At 40.7% G+C, this 24,779-nt stretch overlaps 1 protein-coding gene across 1 annotated transcript; it reads left to right on the top strand.

Moving 5' to 3' along the window:
- Window positions 1-138: 138 nt before the first annotated feature.
- Window positions 139-22,963, top strand: TPH1 (tryptophan hydroxylase 1). Its single transcript, XM_004621659.2, has 10 exons — window positions 139-255; window positions 4,378-4,561; window positions 7,322-7,422; window positions 12,700-12,767; window positions 12,910-13,106; window positions 15,176-15,311; window positions 16,963-17,089; window positions 19,551-19,646; window positions 20,534-20,667; window positions 22,789-22,963. The coding sequence occupies exons 1-10, from the start codon at window positions 139-141 to the stop codon at window positions 22,961-22,963; spliced, it is 1,335 nt and encodes a 444-aa protein (XP_004621716.1).
- Window positions 22,964-24,779: the final 1,816 nt, after the last annotated feature.

Raw genomic sequence — 24,779 nt, 5'->3', positions numbered from 1 at the left:
TGACCTGTCACTCTGGCCTCTGTAATACTTTGCAATAGCAGATACTATCTGTGTTATAAAATAAGATTATTCCTGCACAGTTCTTTAATCCCTTTCCATTTTCACGCATTGTTTTTAGGACAGTAGACCTGATTAATCATGATCGAAGATAATAAGGAACACAAAGACCACTCCTTAGAAAAGGGAAGAGCAACTCTCATTTTTTCTTTAAAGAATGAAGTTGGAGGACTTATAAAAGCCCTGAAAATTTTCCAGGTGAGCACTTTCCATGCTTCTGCATATAACTCTTCTAAAATTAGTTTCTAAAACTATACTTAGAAGATAAATTATACTTAGAAGATAAATTATTATAAATTCATCACAGATGGACTACGGAAATTTGTTAAGAACTTGCACTTCTATTTTATTGTTTTTTAAATTTAATGTAGAAAAAAAGCGGCCACTGTTGATACAATTCTAGGATTAAAATTGATTAGATAACAATGTTGCACTATGAATATCAATAGATCTCAAAAATAAATTGATGTAAACATTGTTATATCTTATTGCATGGTTGGTAAGACCTTGTCTAAGAATTGATTAAACTTTCTGTTGCTTCGCAGCCTTGGGGTGCCAAAGAGACAACAAGGAGGCAGACGTGGGTGGTGGGTGGGGCTGCTGGGGCTTCCGGAAGTATGAGATGGGTTGGCGAAAGGCCCCCACCCCGACTCCAGAAAAAAAAAAAAACAACCAAGTGTTCTCAGCGTGCACTGTGGTACCTGAAATTGTTCAGAGATTGGTTTCTCTGAAGAGAATATTTGTGAGGCGGTGGAGTTGAGTGGTTGATATAGGTGGGGATAAGAACTTATATTTCTAAAAGATTGCTTGATTGTAAGGGATGAGCAGAGATACAAATGGTTTATGAAAAAGTAAACAAAGAAATGGCGGAAGAAAGATGGACTTCCTTGATTTCAGAGAAGTAGATTTTCATTAAATATTTACGTATAATGGGTTAATAATATTGTTGATGATTTTTATTTATTTTTTGTTTGAGAACCACACCTCATTCTGTACTTGGGGGTCACTCCTGGTGATGCAGTACCAGGGATGAAACCTCGTGCCCATGTGCAAATCATGTTGGATTATCTCTCCAGCCCAGCTAATGACGTTTAACATTGCAAAATAGCAAGTTTTACAATTACACTGTTCCCTATACGTTTCAAAGTTTCAGTGCATTTGGCATTCAGATACACTGGTATATATAAAGTGAAGAGAAACAATCTTACTGCATCCAAGGCAAGCACCCTACCTGCTGTATAATCTTCCCAGCCCCAGATTTGCCTTTTAAAAAACGTTTGGGGGCCACACCTCACAGTGTTCAGGGCTCACTCCTGTCTCTGTGTTCACAGATTACTCCTGGTGTGCTCAGGAGACTATATGGGTACCTGGGATGAACCCACGTCAGCCCATGCAAGGAATGACCTACCCACTGCACTATCTCTTCAGATTCTGATTTGTGTTTCTTTCTTTTCTTTTTTTTTTCTTTTTGGGTCACATCTGGCGATGCTCAGGGGTTACTCCTGGCTCTGCACTCAGGAATCACCCCTGGCGGTGACCATATGGGATGCTGGGAATCAAACCCGGGTCAGCTGCGTGCAAGGCAAATGCCCTACCCGCTGTGCTATCGCTCCAGCCCCAATGATCTGTGTTTCTTAATGCAACTCTATAGTGATATGCTCAATTTTGCTTCCCAGTATAATCCTCTCAATATAATTATCTTAGTTTTTGGTTATGAAATATTCAAATTTTTTCAGTATTAGAATTACATAAGAATTGCTCAGGGAAGAGTTGTTTATCCATTATGCTGATTAATACTTTCTTTTACAATCTAGTATTTAAGATTAATGGATTATGAAGCCTGACGGTGTCTGGCGGTGTCTGGATTCTAGCCTTGTGCCTGACTTTTTTTTTTGGGGGGGTCACACCCAGTGATGCACAGGGGTTACTCCTGGCTCATGCACTCAGGAATTACTCCTGGCGGTGCTCGAGGGACTATATGGGATGCTGGGAATCGAACCCGGGTCGGCTCGTGCAAGGCAAATGCCCTACCCGCTGTGCTATCGCTCCAGTCCCAGTATGCCTAGCCTTTTTGTACTTCCCTGTCTATAATGGAAACACCTGATAGGATATCTCACTGAGTATTCTTGCTTTACTGAATTTTCCTGGGATGTCTAGACTAAATTTTTCTCCCAGATGAATTTTAAATCATTTCATTGCATTCCTCTAGATTTGTTTAAAACTATTTGGTTAGCTTTCTCTTGAAATTTCATGGAGGTTTTGATTTTAGGAACATTCAATTTGTAGATTGATACAGGAATAAATAGGTATTGTATTTTTCCCTCCAAAACTAGTTTAGCTTTTCTCTTTATTCAGGTTATATTTTAGAAGATATTTATTAATTTATTATTATTGTAAAGATTCATAAAAATTATATCAATGAAACTCTACTCCTGACTAATTCCAGTATATCTTATAACTGGCTTTCCTCTAGTGATCTGATGATTAATTTCTATTACAGGACACAGCCTGTCTGTTTCAATTTCCCAACATCTGTGAAATTCTCCTGCCTTGTTGGATTATATTCCTATTTTCTTGACTCGTTCTTGCTTTTACTTACACAATTCCTATGTTTACAGTCTTTCTCCTCCCGTTTTGCCTTCCTATTCTGTTGATTCTTCAATAGTCATTTTCATTCATCTGCTTTATGAACCTCCTACTTCCTTTAATGTGAAAAGATGCTTTCACCTCTTGCAGATCATATTAAGCTCTTAAACATACACCACTTGTATTTTTTCCTCGTCTGTCAAGTCTTAACTAACTAGATTGCAAATATATCTTAGCCTGCTGTGTATCCTTCACAACTCTTACTAGGCTAAACAGGTGTTCACAGTGTTAATTTAGATTGAGCTGATGAATAGTGGAGATCATCTTCTCTAAGCTTATCTGATGAAAACCCTGTTTGGAGCTTGGGTTTTTTGTTTTTCTTTTTGGGTCACACCCAGCGATGCTCAGGGGCTACTCCTGCCTCTGCACTCAGGAACTACTCCTGGCGGTGTGCATGGGGAACCATATGGGATCCCGGGTATTGAACCCGGGTCAGCGGTGTGCAAAGCAAATGCCCTACCCTCTGCACTATCGCTCTGGCCCCTGGTGCTTCGTTCTTATGTTTCATTATTATGCTGTCAGTGCTGTTCCTTGGCTGCCCCCATTGGGAAGAGAAGAAACCCTTTTCCCGCAGGTCTTCATGCCTGGGACCCATAGCTCAGGCTTTGCATGAGGAGAGTTCAGCAGCAGTTTGCTTTAGCTGGTCACTAAGCTATGGTTTGAAAGCTTTGAGGTATTAGTGTTCAAGCTGTTCATCAAATTTTGTTGAGTATGTTTTGCAAAAGAAACTTCTTTCTAAAGGTTAACACTAATGGCTTGCTCCTCCAGCCCATGTTCTCCCTTCAACACATATCTGATATCTGTGCTTATTTTCACTGTAGAGAAGCTTGTGTTCTTTCTCAAACATGTACTTCTCCCTGACTCTCCCTTCCTATCTTCCTAGACAAGTTTCATTTAAAAATCTCTTGCTTTAGCAAAATAAAAAATAAAAAGAGAAAGGAAAAAATAAGGGATTAACATTGACATAACATTTTGAAAGTGGGCTTTCCTTTGTGACAACTTTCCAAAGATTCTTTTATCTAGGATATTTGGTATTTTGATTTGAAGGTCCATCATTTCTGACAATCCAAGAAGCTTCTTTTTTTTTTTTTTTTGCTTTTTTGGGTCAGACCCAGCATTGCACAGGAATTATTCCTGGCGGTGCTCAGGGGGCCATATGGGATGCTGGGGATTGAACCCAGGTCGGCCGCATGCAAGGCAAACGCCCTACCCTCTGTGCTATCGCTCCAGCACCATCCAAGGAACTTTTAATGGGTATTAATTTCTGGTGGATATGGTAAATTTTTAAGGGCTTTCTTGACGGACCAGATAATAGTACAGTGGGTAGGGCACTTAACTTGGAATGTGGCCAACCTGGGTCCAATCCCTCGTACTCCAAATGGTCCCCCTAGTCTTACCAGGAATGATCCCTGAGCACAAAGCCAAGAGTAAGCTCTGAGCATAGTCAGATGTGCCTTCCCCACCCCAGAATAAAATTTTGTGAATTGTGCTTAAAATTTAAGGTAAAAACATTTTTGTTAGTTGTAATGGAGGCAGTTTTGTTTCCCTTTGGTGTGATGTAGTGATTGAAGTGATAGTAAAAGTAATTTAGTGGAAGACTTTTGCCATTTGAAGCAATCATATGGTAAAAACCCTGCAATAATTAAAAAAAATCTCTACCCTCTATTTACATAGGAGAAGCATGTAAACCTGCTACACATCGAGTCCCGAAAATCAAAGAGAAGAAACTCAGAATTTGAGATATTTGTTGACTGTGATATCAACAGAGAACAATTGAATGATGTTTTTCATCTCCTGAAATCTCACACTAATGTAATTTCTGTGACTCCTCCAGAAAATTTTATAGCAAAGGAAGATGGTAAGTTTGGGGGAAAAAAGCTCAATTTTGCAGGAGTAAATGCATTATAAGTGTTCATATTATATTTATCTTGAAGGCACTACAGTAAATATAAAACACTGTCTTTTCAAATTGCATATAGTCTGTTGAGAAGGGAGCACAGAATAGTTACTCAAAGTAGTAAAGGAAACTTGCAAAGCAATAGTTAATCATGCATGAGAGAAAAGGAAGTCTTCAATATCAGAAAGATTCAGAATAGTTATGTCAATTAAATTATTGCCATTTTCAAGTCATCAGACATTTCTTGATTGCACAAACATCCGGCACACAATAAATAAGCACTTAGTAGCTATCACAGTACTTAGTGTCTTGTGGCTATGAAATTGAGCCTTCGAATTTGTTGAAAATGTTGCAGTTGCAGACATCTATGATTTGAAAAGTATAATATACAATATTCCTCCCTACCCGCTTTCCACCAAAAGCTAATGAAAAAACAATCAAGCCTACTAATGTTTCAGATAATCAAATAGCAAAGATATAGACTTCTTTTTATTTTGGGAGGATGCACCTGGTGGTGTTTAGGGTTTGCTTCAGACTCTGTGCTTGGGGGTCACTCTTGGGAGCACTCAGATTACTGTGCAAAGCCAGTACTCCTGCATGCAAAGCATGTGTCCCGTTGCTTTGGGCTATCTCTTCAGCCCCTAGACTAAGATCTTCTCTTTTAAAGATATTGCACTGTAGCACTATTGTCCCATTGTTCATTGATTTGCTTGTGTGGGCACCAGTAATGTCTTCTTTGTGAGACTTGTTGTTACTGTTTTTGGCATATTGAATATGCCACAGGTAGCTTGCCAGGCTCTTCCGTGCAGGCAGGATACTCTCGGTAGCTTGCTGGGCTCTCGGAGAGAGATGGAGGAATCGAACCCGGGTTGGCTGCATGCAAGGCAAACGCCCTACCCGCTGTGCTATCGCTCCAGTCCTTAAAAATACTGTTTTTTATTGAATCATGGATTGTAAAATTTCAAAGTTATTCATGATTAGCTTTCATGTGTATGTTGTTTGAACACTAATCTCTTCACCAATTCATTTCCCTCCACCATTGTCCCTAGTTTCCCTCCTGCCCCCAGGTTCCCTCCTGTCCCCCAGTCTGCCTTTATGGCAGATATTTGTTTTCTTTTTTCCTGTTTTTTTTTTCCCCTTTTAGGCATTGTCATGGGCAATAGTGTTACTGAAGGGTATTGTGCACATCACTTTACCTCCTTTCAGTCTGGTCCAGACTGACCACCTCTGTTATTGTCACTGGAGCCCCTTTCCTGACCTCTCCCCCACCACCCCCTCTGGGGCAAGCTTCCTACTAAGGACCAGTTCATGTGCCCTTTGGTTTTTCTTTAGACTAAGATCATCTATCTTGAAAAAATTCTTGTAGTTTGCTTGGCCGCTTGGCCCCTGAGCACTGCCAGAGGGGGCCAGGTAGTTCCCTGCACTGCAGGCTCCCCCAGCACCACATCCTCTGGGCTTCCTGTGGAAGAGCTGGTGTGGGGGGTTGGAAATCTCCAAGAGGGGCTCCTGAGCTTCAAGGGCACTGCTTGGGAGACCTTCTCCCCATAGTACAGCAGGTAGGACGTTTGCCTTGCATGTGGGCGGGCTGACCCAGGTTCAGTCCCTAGCATGCCGTGTGGTCCCCTGTGCACTGTCAGGAGTGATTCCTGAGTGCAAAACCAGTAATAACCCTGAGCATCACCGGGTGTATCCCCCAAACAAAAACAATAAAAGGCTTAGTAAAAACTTTAAAGAGTCAGAAACTGTGTTATGTGAACCCAGAGTATAGAGTTTACGTCCTGCCCACTCAGGTTCAAAGAAGGCTGGTTTGACTTGGTTGTAGGCAGAAGAGGACAGAAGGAAAACAAATGCTGGGTGGACTAGAGGGAGGTGGGGGTGAGGTAGAGATTCTGGGCAAGAAAACAACATGTGCAAAAAACCTTGGAGTCTTGAATAGCTGAGGGATAGTGAGATCAAAGTGATATAGGCATGATTGATCTATAAGGTTCTTTTCTTCAACAAAATTAGGCATTAAAAGTTCAAATAGGGCTGGAGCATAGCACAGTGGGTAGGGCATTTGTCTTGCACAGGCCGACTTGGGTTTGATTCTCAGCATCCCATGTGGTCCTCTGAGCACCGCCATGAGTAATCCCTGAGTGCATGAGCCAGGAACCCCTTTGCATCACCAGGTATGACCCAAAAAAGTTCAAATAAATTTGCAACTTGACCCGTTGTGCTTCCTCATTATGATTTTTTTTCAGGATAACATATGTTGCTTACTATTTTTTGAACATCTGATCTGTTATTAATGTGTTATTAAGATTCTTCTGAAATCAACCTGAGATTTCAGAAGAATCTTAAAGCTCCCAAATTTCTAGTAAAAGCAATTACTGGAAATAAAGCAGCTTGCCTATATAAATTTTGCATCCATGTAAAGTTAAAATTAGAAATCTCATCCAAATACATTTTGGGCTTTCTTTAATTTTTTGTTTGCTTTATTTATTTATTTATTTATTTATTTATTTTGGGGGGGTCACACATTACTATGCTCAGGGGCTACTCCTGGCGTGCAGTCAGGAATTACTCCTGGCAATGCTCATGGAACCCTATGGGATGCCGGGGAATCGAGCCCAGGAGACTGCATGTCAGGCAGATGCCCTACCTGTTGTACTAGCTCTCCAACCTCATGTTTGCTTTATTTAAGATGATCATTTCAACTGTAGTTGTTTTTGTATTTTTCAGATATGGAGACAGTTCCCTGGTTTCCAAAGAAGATTTCTGACCTGGATCTTTGTGCCAACAGAGTTCTCATGTATGGATCTGAACTAGATGCGGATCATCCTGTAAATATTTCAAATGAATATTTTCACAAAATAATGTTAAGAAAATTAAAAATTAAGGACGGCATTTTCCATCGGGAGAACATTGGGCAGAGTGGGGGAGATGTGCTTACTATAGACTATGGAGAATTTGGTTTTAATATGGATTTCAGGAAGTGATAGGAAACCTATACCTGAGTGGAACTGAAAGTGGTGCCTGGGAACATCTAACTTCATTGGGTCCAAAACCTCTGTCTGGCATTGTGCCTGGCTTTTCTGTTATTGACAGTTATTCCAGAGCTACAGTAAAATGAAATCAGTGTCTGCAGGCAGACTTTATTAAAATGACATGAAGTAATGGAAAGGGGAAGAGAGGTAGGAAAGTAAAAGATTTATCATTCAGCTGAGAAATTAGAAAGTTGTTTTCTGAGAAAAATATGTGTAATTTGTAAAGGCATGAGTTGGAGAACTGCTGGGATCAGAACAATACATTGATTAGGGAACCCTAGAATCTGGGAGGGGAGGAAAGGAAAAAGTTATTTGTGGAGTCACATGGATCAGGAATTAAATATTCCTTTTACCACTTAGTTACCATGTGAATATGACTGTTCACTGCCTTAGACAGCCTCTAGCCAGTCCATCCTCTTATATTATACCTTTCAAGTGTAACATTAAGATCAATAAATTGCACTTTTTATCCTCAAGAAGATTACAGTCTAATTGAAAAGATAGATCTCACATGTACAAAGAAGTACATACAAGATAAAATGTGAAGTGTGCTAAGTGGCACGGACAGGTTACATGGAAAAACCCAGCCTTCTAGCTAAAGTGACTAGAAAAGGTCAGCACTATACCTAGATGTTACCAGATTAAGACAAGAGTGAGATGGGGAAGAAGGACATTTATTGTCCAGAGACAAAAATCCTGGGGAATATTTATGAAAATATGCATAAGTTTTACTGATAGGCACCAAGGTCCTGCTGATTTTCACCTCTCAGTTATTTAAATTTGTTTCTTATTTATCCCTATAACCAAATTCTTTAAATGATCATCCGGACTTGCCACCTCAAAACCAACTGTCTACCAGTCACTAAGATAGTCAAAAGCTTTAATGTGGCCATTATCCCTCTATCATGCCCATTATCCAAATCACCAAAAATGGTGCCTGTGTATATATCCAAGAGAACTGAAATCATAACTCCTCAATGAAATTTCTGCACAAATATTCATAGTAGCATTACACATGATATCAAAAGGAGAACTACAACTTACATATCCACTCACTACTGAATGGAGAAAGCATTGTATGTTCATAAAATAGAATTGTATTGGTCATGAAGAAGCATAGGGCCCATAGATAGCTCCCTGGGCTAAGCACATGCTTTGTATGCAGGAAGCCTGGGTTTGATCCCCACATGTCATGGTCCCTGAACACTACCAGGAATGATATCTGAGCACAGAGCTGGGAGTAGCATGGCTCAAAATCAAATAACAAAAAAGTGTAAAATACTGATACCTGCTACACTATCACTGACTCTTTAGAACATTATAGTAGTAAAGAATATCGAAGTATACCTTTTGTTTAAAATGTCCAAAAGATGCTAGGGCTAGAGTTATAGTACAGCAGATAGGGTGTTTGCCTTGTGTGCAGCTGACCTGGGTTCAATCTTTGTCATCTGCTATGGTCCCCTGAGCCCGCCAAGAGTGGTCCCTGAGTTGGGAGTAAGCCTGAAGCACTGCTGGGAGTGACCCCCAAATAGAAACAAACAAACAAAAAAAGAAAAAATGTCCTTAAGGTGCAAATTCAAATAAACAGAAAATAGATTCCTGCTTGTCAGGGGTCAGAGATGGAGGAACATAGAAAGACTAATGAACTTGGTGTTTATTTTGTTTTGTTTTGTTTTTGAGAAGAGAAAAATATTCTAAAGTTGCAGTGGAGATGATTGCATAACTTTGTCAATATACAAAACTCCACCAAGTTATATAGTTTAAAATGTTCACTCTAGGGGCTGGAGCGATAGCACAGCGGGTAGGGCATTTGCCTTGCACGCGGCCGACCCGGGTTCAAATCCCAGCATCCCATATGGTCCCCTGAGCACGGCCAGGGGAAATTCCTGAGTGCAGAGCCAGGAGTAACCCCTGTGCATCGCCAGGTGTGACCCAAAAAGCAAAAAAAAAAAAATGTTCACTCTAGGGGCCAGAGAGATAGTATAGTGGGTAGGGCATTTACCTTGCACATGGCTGACCCGGGTCCAATCCCTGGCATCCCATATGGTTGTCTCCTGAGCCTACCAGCAGTTATTTCTGAGCTCAGAGCCAGGAATAATCTCTGAACACCGCCAAATGTGGCCCCAAACCAAAAATAAAATACAATAAAATGTTCGCTTTAGGGACCAGAGAGAGAGCACAAGTAATACTGTGCCTGCCTTGCACACGACTGATCCCAGTTTGAGCCTCAGCACCATGCATGGGTCCCCCAAACGCTGCAGAGAAAGATTCCTGAACACAGCCAGGAGTAAGCCCTGAGCACAGCCAGCTGTGGCTCCAGAACAAACTAAAAAGTTTACTTTATGGCAAGTGAAATATGTCTTCATAAAGCTTTATTTTCAATTATTTTATTAATGATAAATTTATATATTTCCAATAATTTACAGTATTATGGGACTTCAAGGAGTTGCCGTCATACCTCTGTGTATAGGAGTCATCACTTCCATCAACTAAATCCCAGTGCTATTGCACCGCCACAGAATCCGAATCTCTTCTTCAGTCACCAGCCATTGTTCTCAAGCTAAAACCCAAGCTCTTTAAGACACCCCTAAATAACCTTCAGCACACTCCTCCTTGGTCTCCATGTGCCAGCAGCACTGGACTGTATGGTGGTTTGTGTTTCTGAAGCACAGCTGGTGATGTTCACCTTCCTGTGTGCCCTGGGCACTGTCCTTGTTTCGGACTCCTCTACTGTGCAGTTCTCTTTCTCTCTTTATCTTTCTCTCACTCACTCTCTTTCTTTCTCTCTCTCTCTTTATATCTCTCTTTCTCTCACTCTCTCACTTTCTCTCCCCACCTCTGTATGTGTATCTGTGTCTCTCTGTCCTCTCTCTCTCTCTCTGTGTCTCTGTCTCTCTCTGTCTCTTCTCTCTCTCTCTTGTTTTTGGACCACACCTGACTGTGTTCAGGTCTTCCTTTGGGCTCAGTGCTCAGGGATCACTCCTGGCAGTACTCAGGGGACCATATGTTGCCAAGGATCAAGCTTGGGTCTGCCTCATACGTGCCTTTCCCCCTTATCTGTATTCCCTGTCCAGCCCTTCCCTTCTCACTGGCCATTAGGAACCACTGTTGGGAAGCTGCTCCTGAGCCCCACCCTCCTCTTCCACGTACTCTGGATTGTGAGTGTCTGTTTCGAGTCTGAGAGCGTTTTCTCTGAAAGGGTTTCCTGTACTGTTTTAGAGTCACAAGTCAATGCAAGCTCTTTGTAGATGCTGATTGAGTTGTTTGTTTGGAGGCTATACCTGACAGTGCTGGGGAACCCTATGTGCTGCTGAGGATTAAACCTGGGTCAGCCAGGTGCAAGGTAAACACCTACCCACTGTACTATCTCTTCAGTCCCTTGGTTCTGCTTTGTCTTTTTAAATTATTGTTTGCTTCTAAAATGAGGGACTGGAGAGATAATAGAGCAGGTAATGCATACAGCAGACCTAAATTCAATCCCTGGCATCCCATATGGTCCCCCAAGCCTGCCAGGAGTGATTCCTGAGCACAGAACTAGGAGTAACCCTGAGCACCACCAGGTGTGTCTCACAAAACAAGACAAAACAAACAGAAAATGATTATGTTTGCATTTTTACAATGAATTACAAGGATAGATCCAGCTACTATGATTTCGATTGAGTAATATTTAATTATTAATTACTATGACATGAAAATAGAACTGAAAATGTAATCAAACACTGTAGCACTGTCATCCCATTGTTCATCAATTTGCTCGAGCAGGCACCAGTAAGATATCCACTGTGAGACTTGTTACTGTTTTTGGCATATCGAATATGCCACAGGTGGCTTGCCATGCTCTGCCCTGTGGGCGGGATACTCTTGGTAGCTTGCCAGTCTCTCCGAGAAGGACGGAGGAATCAAACCTGGGTTGGCCGTGTGCAGGGCAAACGCCCTTCCCGCTGTGCTATCACTCCAGCCTGTAATCAAACAATTAAATTAAAAACCCTCACCCTTGAAGAAGAACCAGTTATGTCTGTCTGCCTATGCTTTACATTTGGGGTTACACTGGGCAGTGCTCAGGGGCTATTTCTTCTCTGTTCTCGGGGGCCACTCCTGGTGGTGTTGATGTGACCACTGGGTCCAGACAGATAAATCTTGTCCTCCTGCCTGCAGGACATGCGCTCCAGCTGTTTAGCTCTCTCACTGGCCACACGTTTAATAAGGGCTAACTTTTCTGGTTTATATTTAGTTTCCTTTATAGGGCCCATACCCAAATGTGCTCCAAGTACCCAAAGGTGCTTTGCCTGGTGATAAAACCTGATGGCTTTGGGGCTTGGACCTGATGGTACTTGGAAGTCACCAGGACCTTTCTGTGGTGCTTTGAGGCTCAAACCTGGGAACTTGCATGTACTAGGCATGTGTTCTCTCTCCTGAGTCATGTCCCCAGTCGAAATGGTGTTTTTTTTGGGGGGGTCACACCCAACAGTGCTAAGGGGTTACTGCTGGCTCTGCACTCAGGAATTATTCCTGGCAGTACTCAGGGGATCATGTGGGATGCTGGGAATTGAACCCGGGTTGGCCTCATCAAGGCAAACACCTTACCCACTGTGCTATTGCTCCAGCCCCCAAATGGTGTTTTTCTTATTACTCCAATTTTTTATTTATTTATTTAGGTTTTGGGATCACACCCAGCAATGTTCAGGGCTGGCTATTGGCTCTGCACTCAGCGATGACTACTTCTAGGACTTGGGGTACCATATGGGGTGCTAGGGATCAAAACCATGTCCACTGTGTGCACGGAAAACACCCTACCTGTGTACTATCTCTCCAGCCCCAACTTCTTTTTTTTTATGACAGTTATAGTATCTTTGCATCAATAGTATCTTTTATCTTTGTATTTACCATATATAAAGCTGTCATAGATTATTGGCTTTCAAGTTAAAATGATAACAACTTAAATATACTTATTCATAATAGCAATTATGTAATATCTTAATATAGTAACCCAAACCATTGCGAAATGTTTCCTAAATACTGTTTACCATCTGTTTTTTAGTATGGATATTAAAAAAATTTGTCTCCAATTATTAGGGCTTCAAAGACAATGTCTACCGTAAAAGACGAAAATATTTTGCAGACTTGGCCATGAATTATAAACAGTAAGTAGATCAGAAATGCAACTATTACAATTTTTCACTAACAAAATTAATGAATTTTTTATGCTCATTTAGTAGAAAAGAGAACAAATGTTACTGTTCACTGAATATGAATCCAAAATAATTTCTTCCTTTATTCCTTCAGTGGAGAACCTATTCCTAAGGTTGAGTTTACTGAAGAGGAGATTAAGACCTGGGGCACTGTATTTCGAGAGCTCCTCAAACTCTACCCGACCCATGCCTGCAGAGAGTATCTCAAAAACTTACCTTTGCTTTCTAAATATTGTGGTTATCGGGAAGATAACATCCCACAATTGGAAGATGTCTCAAATTTTTTAAAAGGTAATTAACTGATTAAATTTTTGTATAGGGAATGTTAAATTCTGCTTTGAATTGCTTGGCCGCTAGTAGTTACCATTTAATTCAGTTTCTTTTTTTTTTTCCCTAGTTTTTAGCTTTTTTTTTTAAATTAACTTTTTTGTACTTTAAACACTGTGGTTTACAAAGTTGTCCATAATACAGTCGTTAAAGGCTTTTGATGTTCCTATACCAGTCTCACCACCAGAGTGATCTTCCCCCCGACTATTGTACCCATTTTCCCAACATCCCCCAAACCTGCCCCCTCAGCAGGCACACATTGATTTGTTTTATATTGCTTGTTACAACCAAATGGCAAAAGGAATTATCAATAATATTTCAGTAAAAAATTTATGAAAATTATATCTCACCAGAGGGCCATTAAATCTTTGAGGATTTACTAAGCTGTTTGTAGGACTGGAGCAATAGCACAGTGGGTAGGGCATTTGCCTTGCGCACAGCCAACCAGGGTTTGATTCCTTGGTCCCTCTCGGAGAGCCCAGCAGCTACCAAGAGTATCCCGCCCACACAGCAGAGCGTGGCAAGCTACCCATGCCATATTTGATATGCCAAAAACAGTAACAAGTCACAATGGAGATGTGACTGGTGCCCGCTCAAGCAAATCAATGAGCAATGGGATGACAGTGCTACACTGACACTGTTTTAGGGGAGAACATTCTTTGGTACCATGTGGTACTAGAGATCAAACCCAGAACTCCAGCATAAGTGCATACTCCAGCCTTTTGAGTTATCTGCCTGATTCCGATTATACCAGAATTCTTTTTTTACAACTTTATTTTAGCACAGCTGGTAGGGCATTTGCCTTGCACGTGACTGGCCCAGGTTCAATTCCCAACATCCTATATGGTTCCCCAGGCACCGCCAGGATTAGTTCCTGAGTGCATAAGCCAGGAGTAACCCCTGTGCATCGCCGGTGTGACCCAAAAAGAAAAAAAAGTATTTAACATTGTGGTTTACCAAGTTATTAATAATACAGTTTCTGGCATTCAATATTCCAACACCAATGTCCCATCAAAGAAAATATCTATTGGAAGGGGCTTCTTTCGCAGTCGAACTAGACAATCACTTGATACCTGTTTATTTTTTTATTAAAGTATTTAAAATAGGGATGGAACAACACCTAATCAGAGAGAGAGAACAAAAGGGAATACCCTGCCATAGTGGCAGGGTGGGGTGGGGGGAGACGGGACTGGGGAGGGGGGGAGGGATGTTGGGTTTACTGGTGGTGGAGAATGGGCACTGGTGAAGGGATGGGTTATCAAACTTGGTAAGGGAGAAACATGAGCACAAAAATGTATAAATCTGTAACTGTACCCTCACGTTGACTCACTAATTAAAAATAAACTATTAATTAAAAAAATAAAATAAAATACAAAAAAAATAAAATAAAATAGGGATGGAGTGATAGCACAGCAGGTAGGGAGTTTGCCTCGAAGGTGGCCGACCCGGGTTTGATTTCCAGCATCCCTTATGGTCCCCTAAGCACCACCAGGAGTAATTCCTGAGTAGAGAGCCAGGAGTAACCCCTGTGCATCACCAGATGTGACCCAAAAAGCAAATAAATAAATAAATAAAGTGTTTAAAATAAAAATATTAGCCCTACTCCATCCCCACTAGCTACATTTCGGGTGCCCAAAAAGCATATGTGACTAGTAGCAACATTATCAGATACCTAGCTATAGAATGCTCCCACCATCATGCAAAGTTCCAGGGAATGGTGAAATGTACCCATTGGAGGAGGAAAATTCACATAGGAAACAGTCAGTGGAAAATCAGACTGTAAGGGAAGAGAGAGGAGGGGAGAGAGGAGGGGAAGGCAAGGGAAAAGGAAAGACCTAGAATATATCCCCAGTACTACATATGGTTCCCTGAGCCCCACTGGGAATGACTCCAGAGCACAGAAATAGGAGCAAGCCTGGAGCACTGCTGTGATCCCTCCCCAACCCCCAATCCCCTGCCCCCCCAAAAAATGTGTTGTAGAAAATGACCTATGCTGGAGAAGATTTAATTGTGTTTTCTCCTTGGCTTTGCAGAGCGCACAGGCTTTTCCATTCGTCCTGTGGCTGGTTACTTATCACCAAGAGATTTCTTATCAGGTTTAGCCTTTCGAGTTTTTCACTGCACACAGTATGTGAGACACAGCTCAGATCCCCTCTATACCCCAGAGCCGTGAGTACTTCTACTTGGTATTCATCAAATATTTTTTCTAATGGTACCTAACTCGTAGATTTTGTGTGTGTGTGTGTGTGTGTGTGTGTGTGTAAGAAATGATTTTAATATGTGTGAAGCATTTAGAACAGTGCTTGGTACACAATACATGCTCTGAGCGCTATGTTGTTTGCCATTATTATTGTAGCACTGTCACACTGTCATCCCATTGTTCATCAATTTGCTCAAACGGGCACCAGGAACGCCTCCATTGTGAGATTTGTTATTACTGTTTTTGGCATATCGAATGTGCCATAGGTAGCTTGCCAGGCTCTGCCATGCGGGTGAGATACTCTTGGTAGCTTGCCAAGCTCTTCGAGAAGGACAGAGGAATCGAACCTGGGTCGGCCATGTGCAAGGCAAACACCCTATCCACTGTGCTATCGCTCCAGTTTCACTATTATTATTATTACTGTTACATTATTATTATTATTACTATTATTATTCACGAATCACAAAACCCCGTGATTTCTCGAGCGGGCTCAGTAACCTCTCATTTGTCCTTTCCCTGAGATCTTAGAAGTCTCTCTCCACTCGGCCCTCCCAACGATGTCACAGGCACTGGAGGCTCTTTCAGGGTCAGGGGAATGAGATCCAGCTTGTTACTGGATTTAGCATATGAATACACCATGGGAAGCTTGCAAGGCTGTCCCATGTGGGCGGGAAACTCTCAGAAGATTACCAGTTTCTCCCAGAGGGAGAAGTAGGCTACAAGATATCGCTTCTGGGAGTTTGCTTCTAAGTCTCTGGACGTTGACCATTGATGGGATTACACACACCTGGGTTCTTCTGCCAGTGCCTTCATGCATGAGGCCTGTCCAAACGTGTGGAGAAGGGCCTCGAGCATGGCTGTAGCTAGGTTCCAGTGGTCTTTGGCTGCCGGGAGCTCTGCTCGGGGTGGGGAGGGAAGCTGGAGCCCATTCCTTTTGAGGGGCCCTGGGGAAGACAGCCAGGCGTGCGGGCAAGAGATTCTCTGCCTATTATTATTATTACTATTATTAATTGTAAATAATAGTAATTATTATTACTATTATTATTACAGCCATTATTATTACTATTATTAATTGACATTTAACCTGTTCTATACCAAGCGCTGTCCTAAGCAACTCTGAAAGAAATCAGACAAAATTATGCCTTTCTAGAGCATATTATATATTATATGAGGCCTAGTTTGATTTTCTAATAAGGACATAGTCATATTATCACAAGTAAATATATGTATTATGTCAGATAGTGATGGGTACCATTGAGAAAAAGTGGGAATGGAATAGAGAGGGGGGTTTTGTGTGTGTGTGTGTGTGTTTGTGTGTGTGTCTTTTATTTCCATAAGGGATTAGCTAGGAAACTGACATTTGAAGAAAACTGATTGGGGGTGCAGGCAGAGAAGATACAGATGTCTTTGGGTAATTGGGAGTGGCCAAGGTTTTGGATGACAACAACAACTATATATATATATATATATATATATATATATATTATAAATGTACTTTGTGGTTCTTTTCCAAAGTAATATAATCCAGTTAATTTGAATAAATCTCAGATTTTTATGTGCTTGGTAGTTATGCACTGGTATTAAGATTCAGAAGATGATAATCTTGTGCCTCTTTTTCAGAGATACCTGCCATGAACTCTTAGGTCATGTTCCTCTTCTGGCCGAACCCAGTTTTGCTCAGTTCTCCCAGGAAATTGGCTTGGCTTCTCTGGGTGCTTCGGAGGAGGCAGTTCAAAAACTGGCAACGGTATAAGCCTGGAAACAGCTGTATATATAGATCAGCAATTCTTAATTGGGGTGGGATTTGATTAATTTAGAGGAGACTATTAAAGTCGACCACTAGAACATTTGCCTTTGCCCATGGTACTTTACGTAATTTGAATAATTTAAATGACTTCAGAGAAAAAACTTAAGGTTTGTGCAAAGGACACACAAGCTTTAAAAGCATTGAGACAGGTGCCAGGTGGTAGTACGGTGGATAGGGTGTATGGCTTGCACGTGACTGACCCCAGTTTGATCTCCAGCCTGTCATATGGTCCCCTGAGCCTGCCAGCACTGATCCCTGAGCACAGCCAGTTGTGGCCCCCAAACTAAAACCAAAACAAAAGAAACCTAAAAACCAAAAACAGAAGCCCAGATTGTGATAGTTAAGGGGGTAGCTCGGGAGTAGAGCACGCATCATACACATGTGGGGACCTGGGTTTTATCCCCAGCATCACACACACACAAGTTGAGGAATGTTGGAATACTATAGATGGTTTGTGTATCTTCCATTTTTCTGCTAAGATAATAGAGTCCTGGGCCTAAAGGGATAGTACCGCAGGTGGGGCATTTGCCTTGCCAGCAGCCAACTCAGGTTTTATCCCCAGCACCCCATATGGTCCTTGAGCTCCTCAAGGAGTGATCCCCGAGCACAGAGCCAGGAATAAGCCCTGAACACCACTTAGTGTGGTTCCAAAACCACAATCATAATCACATCCTTAAAATGCTGCTCAAAGTATTCTTGAGCACTAGGTACAAGACACCATGCTGGAAATGCAGATAAGTAAGTCCTGATTCCTACTTTCTCCGCCAGTTCCACCCCCCTCCCCCGCCATTTTGTTTTAAAGTCACACCTGGCAGTGTTCAGGGCTTACTCCTGGCTCTGTGCTTAGGGATCACTCCTGGCAGGGCTTAAGGGACTATATGGGGCTCTAGGGTTTGAATCCAGGCCAATTGTGTACAAGAAAAGTGCCCTATTCTCTGTACTATCTCGTTGGCCCCTGATTCCTGCCTTTAAGAAGCTTATATTCTACTCAAGGAGACAGATATGTTAGAATGAGATCAAACTGCTTCCTCTACAGAGACCGGTGGGAAGGGTTCCTTCCCGGCAGAGGAGTCTCTGTGCTAGCCTAAGAAGGAAGAATGACATTTCCACATGCCAAGGAGGGAGGGACAAGGGTACATAGAAAAGATAAGAACATCCTTGGTGTGCCTGGGGAACGCCAAGAAACTAGAGCAAAATGGGGTGGGGAGGCAGGGTGAAATAGGCTAAATGCTGAGAGTGTAGCTTATCAAATTATTCTTTTGGGGTCCCTGACCCTTTCATGGAATTCTTGAAAATAAAATGAGGTGTAGGTCAAATGTCCAAAATGCAAAGTGGATTTTAGTGTGAGAGACATCATTCATTGATAGAGTTTCAGATTACACATTGCAGCTCAATTTTAAGAAAGTGTCACTCATTGTTTTATATATAATGTAAAAAAAAATTCAGTTATTTCTAAAAGCTAGTAAGCAAGTAGTTAAAATTCTCCTCCAATGACTTATCTTTTTGCATTGGCTTTAATGAAAACACCCTGGCTGCAACAGGTTAATATAGAAGCAGATCAGAGAATGTGCTTCCCAGTGAAGCACTGAATACTGTCTAGCCAGACATTAAGAAGGTTTACAACAATGTGAAACAATGTCACTTTTCTCAACCTTTGTAGCTACTTTCCATTAAAATGTTACTTATGTGCCACAAAGTAGTTTATTACACTAGAAATTTTGTTAATCAGTGTTTCATTTTTTCCTCACTATTAATTTTGGATTTTGTTGTTGTTTCCTTTTCTTTTCTTTTTTGGAGCTACATCCAGTAGTTATCAGGGCTTACTCCTGGCTTTGCACTCAGGGATCACTTTTGGCTGGACTCTGGGGGCCATATGGGGTGCTGGGGATCGAACCTGGGTTAGTGAGTGCGAAGCAAGTGTCCTATCCACTCTACTATCACTCCAACCTCAATGCATTGTTAATTTTAATATTATAAATATAGTCATGTATAACCCACATAAATAAAAGATTTTTTGGGTCCTCAATAAATTTTAAGAGTGTATGAGAGTGGGGCTGGAGCGATAGCACAGCAGGTAGGGCATTTGCCTTGCACGCGGCCAACCCAGGTTTGATTCCCAGAATCCCATATGGTCCCCCGAGCACCACCAGGAGTACATCCTGAGTGCAGAGCCAGGAGTAACCCCTGTGCATCACTGGGTGTGACCTAAAAAGCAAAAAAAAAAGAGTGTATGAGAGTCCTTAGAACAGAATTTGGAACAGAGCTGGTTCAGAGCAAGGAGGTTAGGCTGTGAGCTAGTTTGGGGGTCTTGGACTTTATGCTAGGATGCTTTGGGTTGGTGACAAAGAGTCTTAAATTTGTTCATTCATTATGTGGAAGTAAGATTGATGTGCTTTTGCAGTGCTACTTTTTCACTGTGGAGTTTGGACTGTGTAAACAAGATGGGCAACTAAGAGTCTTCGGTGCTGGCTTACTTTCTTCTATCAGTGAACTCAAAGTAAGAGTTGTGTTTGCACATTAATCATGTTAACTTAATATAACTGATAAGATGGGACAGTTTTGATATTTTTTGGCTTTTGGGCCAAATACTTGGTGGTGCTCAGGACTTATTCCCAGTTCTATACTCAGGGATCACTCCTGGTGAGACTTGAGGCTTGAGGAAACAAACCTGGATAGGCAGCATGCAGGGCAAGCTCCCTACTGGCTCTATTATCTCCAGCTTTGAGACATTGTTTTCTAATTGGAGTAAGAGTGAAAAATACTTGGGATGGGAATAAACATTACTTAAGGGACAATTTTCTTTATTTCCCAGGTGCCCATACATATCAGTGCAGCATATCTTTTAGAGAAAAGTGTTTTAAAGCTTTTACTTAAGGAGTCTTATTATTTCCCTTTGGTGTGTTAGCAATAAATTTTAGAGAACTAAATGAGATTCTTAAATTTATGTAATAATGGAAAGAATTTAGGTTTGTGAAACACCATACAAAGCAGTGTCTTACTCTCAATGAACCTACCACTTAGTAGTAGGTATAAGTCATGAATGGTTGGGATAAGACATTATTCCATTGAATAAAATAACTAGTAGAGAGTCGAGCTATAATGAGGGAGGAAGTATGGATCCTTGGTGACTCCTTCATGGAGAAGAGTTATAGAAGTAAAGTCTAGAGATGATCTTGGGGAGCACTTATGGGGAATGCAAATTGTATTGTTCCCTTTTGCAGAATTGAAATATGAGTTAGGTAGAGGTATGGGAAATGAATTTGGAACTGCTGGTATTAGTAATAAATTTATATAAGTAATAAACGTGCTGTTCTTGCCATTGTGTGTAGACTCTTACCTATAAAAATCAGTCATATGTGATTCACTGACTCTTTGTCCTCTAAGCATGCACTTTCTGGACACGTCAAAGTCAAGCCCTTTGACCCTAAGGTTACCTGCAAACAGGAGTGTCTCATCACCACTTTTCAGGATGTCTATTTTGTATCTGAAAGCTTTGAAGATGCCAAAGAGAAGATGAGGTAAAATATATCTTCCTGATGCTTCAATTTCCTTTGTGAAAGGTAGATTCAGTAACGGTCACAATTACAGAAGTAAGCAGCTAGATAATTAGAATTCTATGAGTCACCTTTTGCCTGTAACAACCAGTATTTAGAGTATGTTGTTAATAATCATGTTTAGTCATTGTAGATATGGCTCAGATATATTGAGATACTGGTTTGTTCCCATTTTCTCCATCAGAATTTAAAAGAAAAGAAATTATGATAAAATGTTACTCTATGTTTTATTTAGAAGCATCTTATTCTAGGTGGGGGAAAATCAATAAATAAACTCAGAGGACAGAAATGATATAGATTTGTTGATTCTTAGGTTAAGGGTCAATATTAGAAAAGGTGAGGAGGTGGTAAAATACAGGAAATATGTGAAACACAATTTATCAGCTAAGTGTGTTAAGAAAGGATATTGAAGTACTGGAGAGTTAGCACCAAAGGCTCATTACACATTTTGCTTTACATGTTTAATTTTAGTTATTTATTTTTGAGGGAGTTTGGGTGACATCCAGTGATCTCAGGGCTTACACCTGACCTTGTGCTTAGGGATCACTCCTGGGGGACTCGGGACATATGGAGTTCTGAGGATATGCTATATGCAAGCACAGTGTCTTACTGTTCTATCTCTCCAGCCCTGGTCTGGGTTTGATCACTGGCATTGTATTGTTCCCTGAGCATTTCCAGGGGTATCCCTGGGTACCGAGTCAGGAGTAGGTTCTGAATACTGAGAAGTGTGTCCCCAAAACTAAAGCAATTAAAAAATATAGAAAAAGATATGGAAGGTAGAGAAAATAAAAGCCTGAAATGAGAGAGGTAGTAGAAAAGGAAAGGCCTCTGGAAGTAGAATCAACAAAAATAAATGGTGTTATGACATCATACTGTGATGTGGTGATAGAGAGTCAGTGTTAAAGGACATACTCTTCATCTTCCAGAAATTGAATTGTTGTATTAACTAGGGGATTAGAACTTGCATATAACCAATACTTTTGCTAAAGCAATAGCACAGCGGCAGTGCATTTGCCTTGTATGAGGCTGACCTGGGTTTGATTCCTCCACCCCTCTTGGAGAGCCCGGCAAGCTACTGAGAGTATTTCGCCCACATGGCAGAGCCTGACAAGCTACCCGTGGCGTATTCGATATGCCAAAAACAGTAACAACAAGTCTCAAAAAAAAAAAAGGAGACATTACTGGTGCCCGCTTGAGCAAATTGATGAGCAATGGGATGACAATGACAATGATATAACCAAAGAATAATAACACCTGTAAGAATCCCTCTAGCGTATATATATGGTATCTTTGTGCAGATTGGAAGAAGGGGTCCCTTCTAGATGGACCAGATGGATTGCAAGTTGGATTTTAAACCCCTACTCATGTACAGTTTTCTTCAGTTATGACTTTGGGGGTCCTTAACACAGCTGCTCTTGTGGGGTGCCAAGTGAAAGATTAAGTGTTGAGTTAAAAAAAACAGACTCTTCTTACTTGCAGAAAGAATATGATTTAGTTCATTTAAAGGCAGCCTAGAGAAAGGTATAGTCTGTCTATCTGTCTCTCTCTTTATCTCTCTCCCTTCTCATATTTTTGAGTCACACTTGGCAGTGTGATCCCTGGCTCTGTGCTCAGGGATCACTTCTGGAGCGGTTTTGGGGACCATATGTGGTGCCGGGGATCAAACCATGGTTGGCTGCATGCAAGGCAAGCACCTTACCTTATGTAATATGTATCCTGACCAGGAAAATATTCTTCACAGGGAGAATGTACATGTAGGAAGGGGAAGTGGTAAAATTACTGAAGGGTCTGCTACTATGTGGCAACATGTTATTGTTTACTTGAGGTTATTGTGGCTGGTCTCTTTAAGTGTAATCAGAGATGAAGAAAATAATAAGTGGTTAATAAAAGTACCTACAGGATCTTTCCCTAGTAATCAGGGGGTATATATGTCTGTGTATTTTAAAATTTCTGCAAGTTCAGGAAGTAGGTCAGTTTGGTAGCACCAATGTGTCTTTTGCCTCATGTGTAGAATAGATTCGCTGCTCTTTATTACTTTTCATCCTCTTCAGAAATTGATGGCCTCTTATTTGTTGTCTTAAATAGAGAATTCACCAAAACTATTAAACGTCCATTTGGAGTGAAGTATAATCCATATACACAGAGTGTTCAGATCTTGAAAGACACCAAGAGTATAACCAGCGCCATGAACGAGCTGCGGCATGACCTTGATGTGGTCAGTGATGCTCTTGCCAAGGTCAACAGACAGCTGAGCATCTGACAGTCGCCTCTCCTCATCCTTGAAAGGACCTGAGCAGCAATTCAGGAGTCTGGGACAACTCGTGCTTTCCTGAACACATGGTTCAGGAAGAGACAGCGGATGAACAATGATTCCTCTTCTCAAATGGGCTATTGGTGTTTGAAAATTTCTACTGGATGCTTTTGACATTTTTGGGGTGTAGCAAATTTAGAAAAATATAATCTACACAACATAAAATTTTTGGTTACTGTTTTTTAAAAGTAGAGAAGCTTGACTCAATAGATGGATGATTTCACTTGGATTTTAATTCTTCTAGACCTCAAAAAAAATCAGATTTGTAATTTTTTAAATGTTATGTTATGCAAGGAAATAGAACCACGAGGGGTAATTTATGCTATTTCAGAATTTTAATTATATATTTCCATAGCAAATCAACTATTAAATATATATATTTGATAGTTAATAGAGCTAAGTCTGCTAACCCAAAATATTCTGAAATATTGATCAACTAGTTTTTAGGTAATATATTTGGTTGCAAAGAAATCTGTTGTCAACAAACTATGATACATAGTAGATAAAAGTAAATTATTCATGCTGTATTTGCTTATTTTCACTAGTTTTGAACATGATGAACATTCAATACTGAACTTTAAAATGATGGTACTTGGACCAGAGGGACAGTATAGTGGTAGGGCATTTGCCTTGCAAGTGGCCCACCCAGCTTTGATGCCCAGAATCCTATATGGTCCCCTGAGCACAGCCAGAAGTAATTCCTGAGTGTAGAGCCAGGAGTAAACCCTGAGCATTGCCAGTGTGGCACCCCCAAAACCTAAATAAATAAATTAAAATGATGGTATTCAAATATCACTGACTAAAGCACACTAAAATAAAAGTTAATGGCGTAATCTTTCCAATAACCTCATAATAATTAAAATGTATAATTATTCAGTTTAGATCTTTCTCCCAAAATCTTTATTTGTAATGTTTGATAAGTTAGGAATTGCAGAATCTTAGCATATTCATATATTTTCATATATTTAAAATATGTATCTTTAAAGCACCTAGGAATATATTCAAAGTTACCAAAATATGAGAACAGACTTGTAGCAAAGTTTGTCTCATAATTCTTAAAAAAAAAGTTTGCCCACACATGGTGTTGCTCAGGGCTTACTCTTGGCTCTGTGTGTGGGGATTACTCCTGGCAGGGGTCTAGGGATTATACACAGTGCCGGGGATCATAAAAGCACCAGGCAACACAAGTGCCTCACCCACTGTACTTTCCAGCCTTTAAACATTTGGGTTTTGTTTGTTTGTTTTGTTTTGGGGCCACACCTTTCAGTATTCAGGGAAACATGCAGTGCAGGGCATCAGCAGGAAAGCAGAGCCCCAGCAGGCAAAGTATGTGCTCCACTCCTATATTTCATAATTGTATAATATTTATCCATGTGTTATTAGTCAAAGACACGGAGAGAGTATCCTTCTGAGTTTTGGAAGTCAGCTCCAAAAACTGGTTGTTAGAATGCCTGTATTTCTTTTTTATTCTTTTTTTTCTGTATTTTTTTTAAAAATTATTTTATTTCTTTTTTAAATTTAGTCACCATAAAATACACAGTTACAAAGTTGTCCATGATTGGGTTTCAGTCATACAATGTTCCAACACCCTTCCCTTCACCATTGTACATTTCCCACCCACTTTGTACCCAGTTTCCCTCCTTGCCTATACTTCTTGATCTGCATATTTTTTTCACTAGGAGTTTTACTCGCCAAATATGCAGAATTATAGCTAATTTAATTGTTCCTCTGTTAATTTCTGGAAGTATATTGAAGCTATATTTCA

This window comes from Sorex araneus, chromosome 6 (genome assembly GCF_027595985.1).
Source record: "Sorex araneus isolate mSorAra2 chromosome 6, mSorAra2.pri, whole genome shotgun sequence".
Taxonomy (NCBI): Eukaryota; Metazoa; Chordata; class Mammalia; order Eulipotyphla; family Soricidae; genus Sorex; species Sorex araneus.
The sequence above is the reverse complement of the archived record's forward strand: the minus strand, read 5'-3'. Positions and strand labels throughout refer to the sequence as shown.

What these genes read in the sequence shown, in the direction of transcription:
- TPH1 (XM_004621659.2), top strand. Translation starts at nt 139, where the DNA reads ATGATCGAAGATAATAAGGAACACAAAGACCACTCCTTAGAAAAGGGA. An exon ending in AACTAGATGCGGATCATCCT is followed by an intron (nt 7,423 to 12,699) that starts GTAAATATTTCA and finishes TCCAATTATTAG; the next exon opens with GGCTTCAAAGACAATGTCTA. An exon ending in CTTCTATCAGTGAACTCAAA is followed by an intron (nt 19,647 to 20,533) that starts GTAAGAGTTGTG and finishes TTGTCCTCTAAG; the next exon opens with CATGCACTTTCTGGACACGT.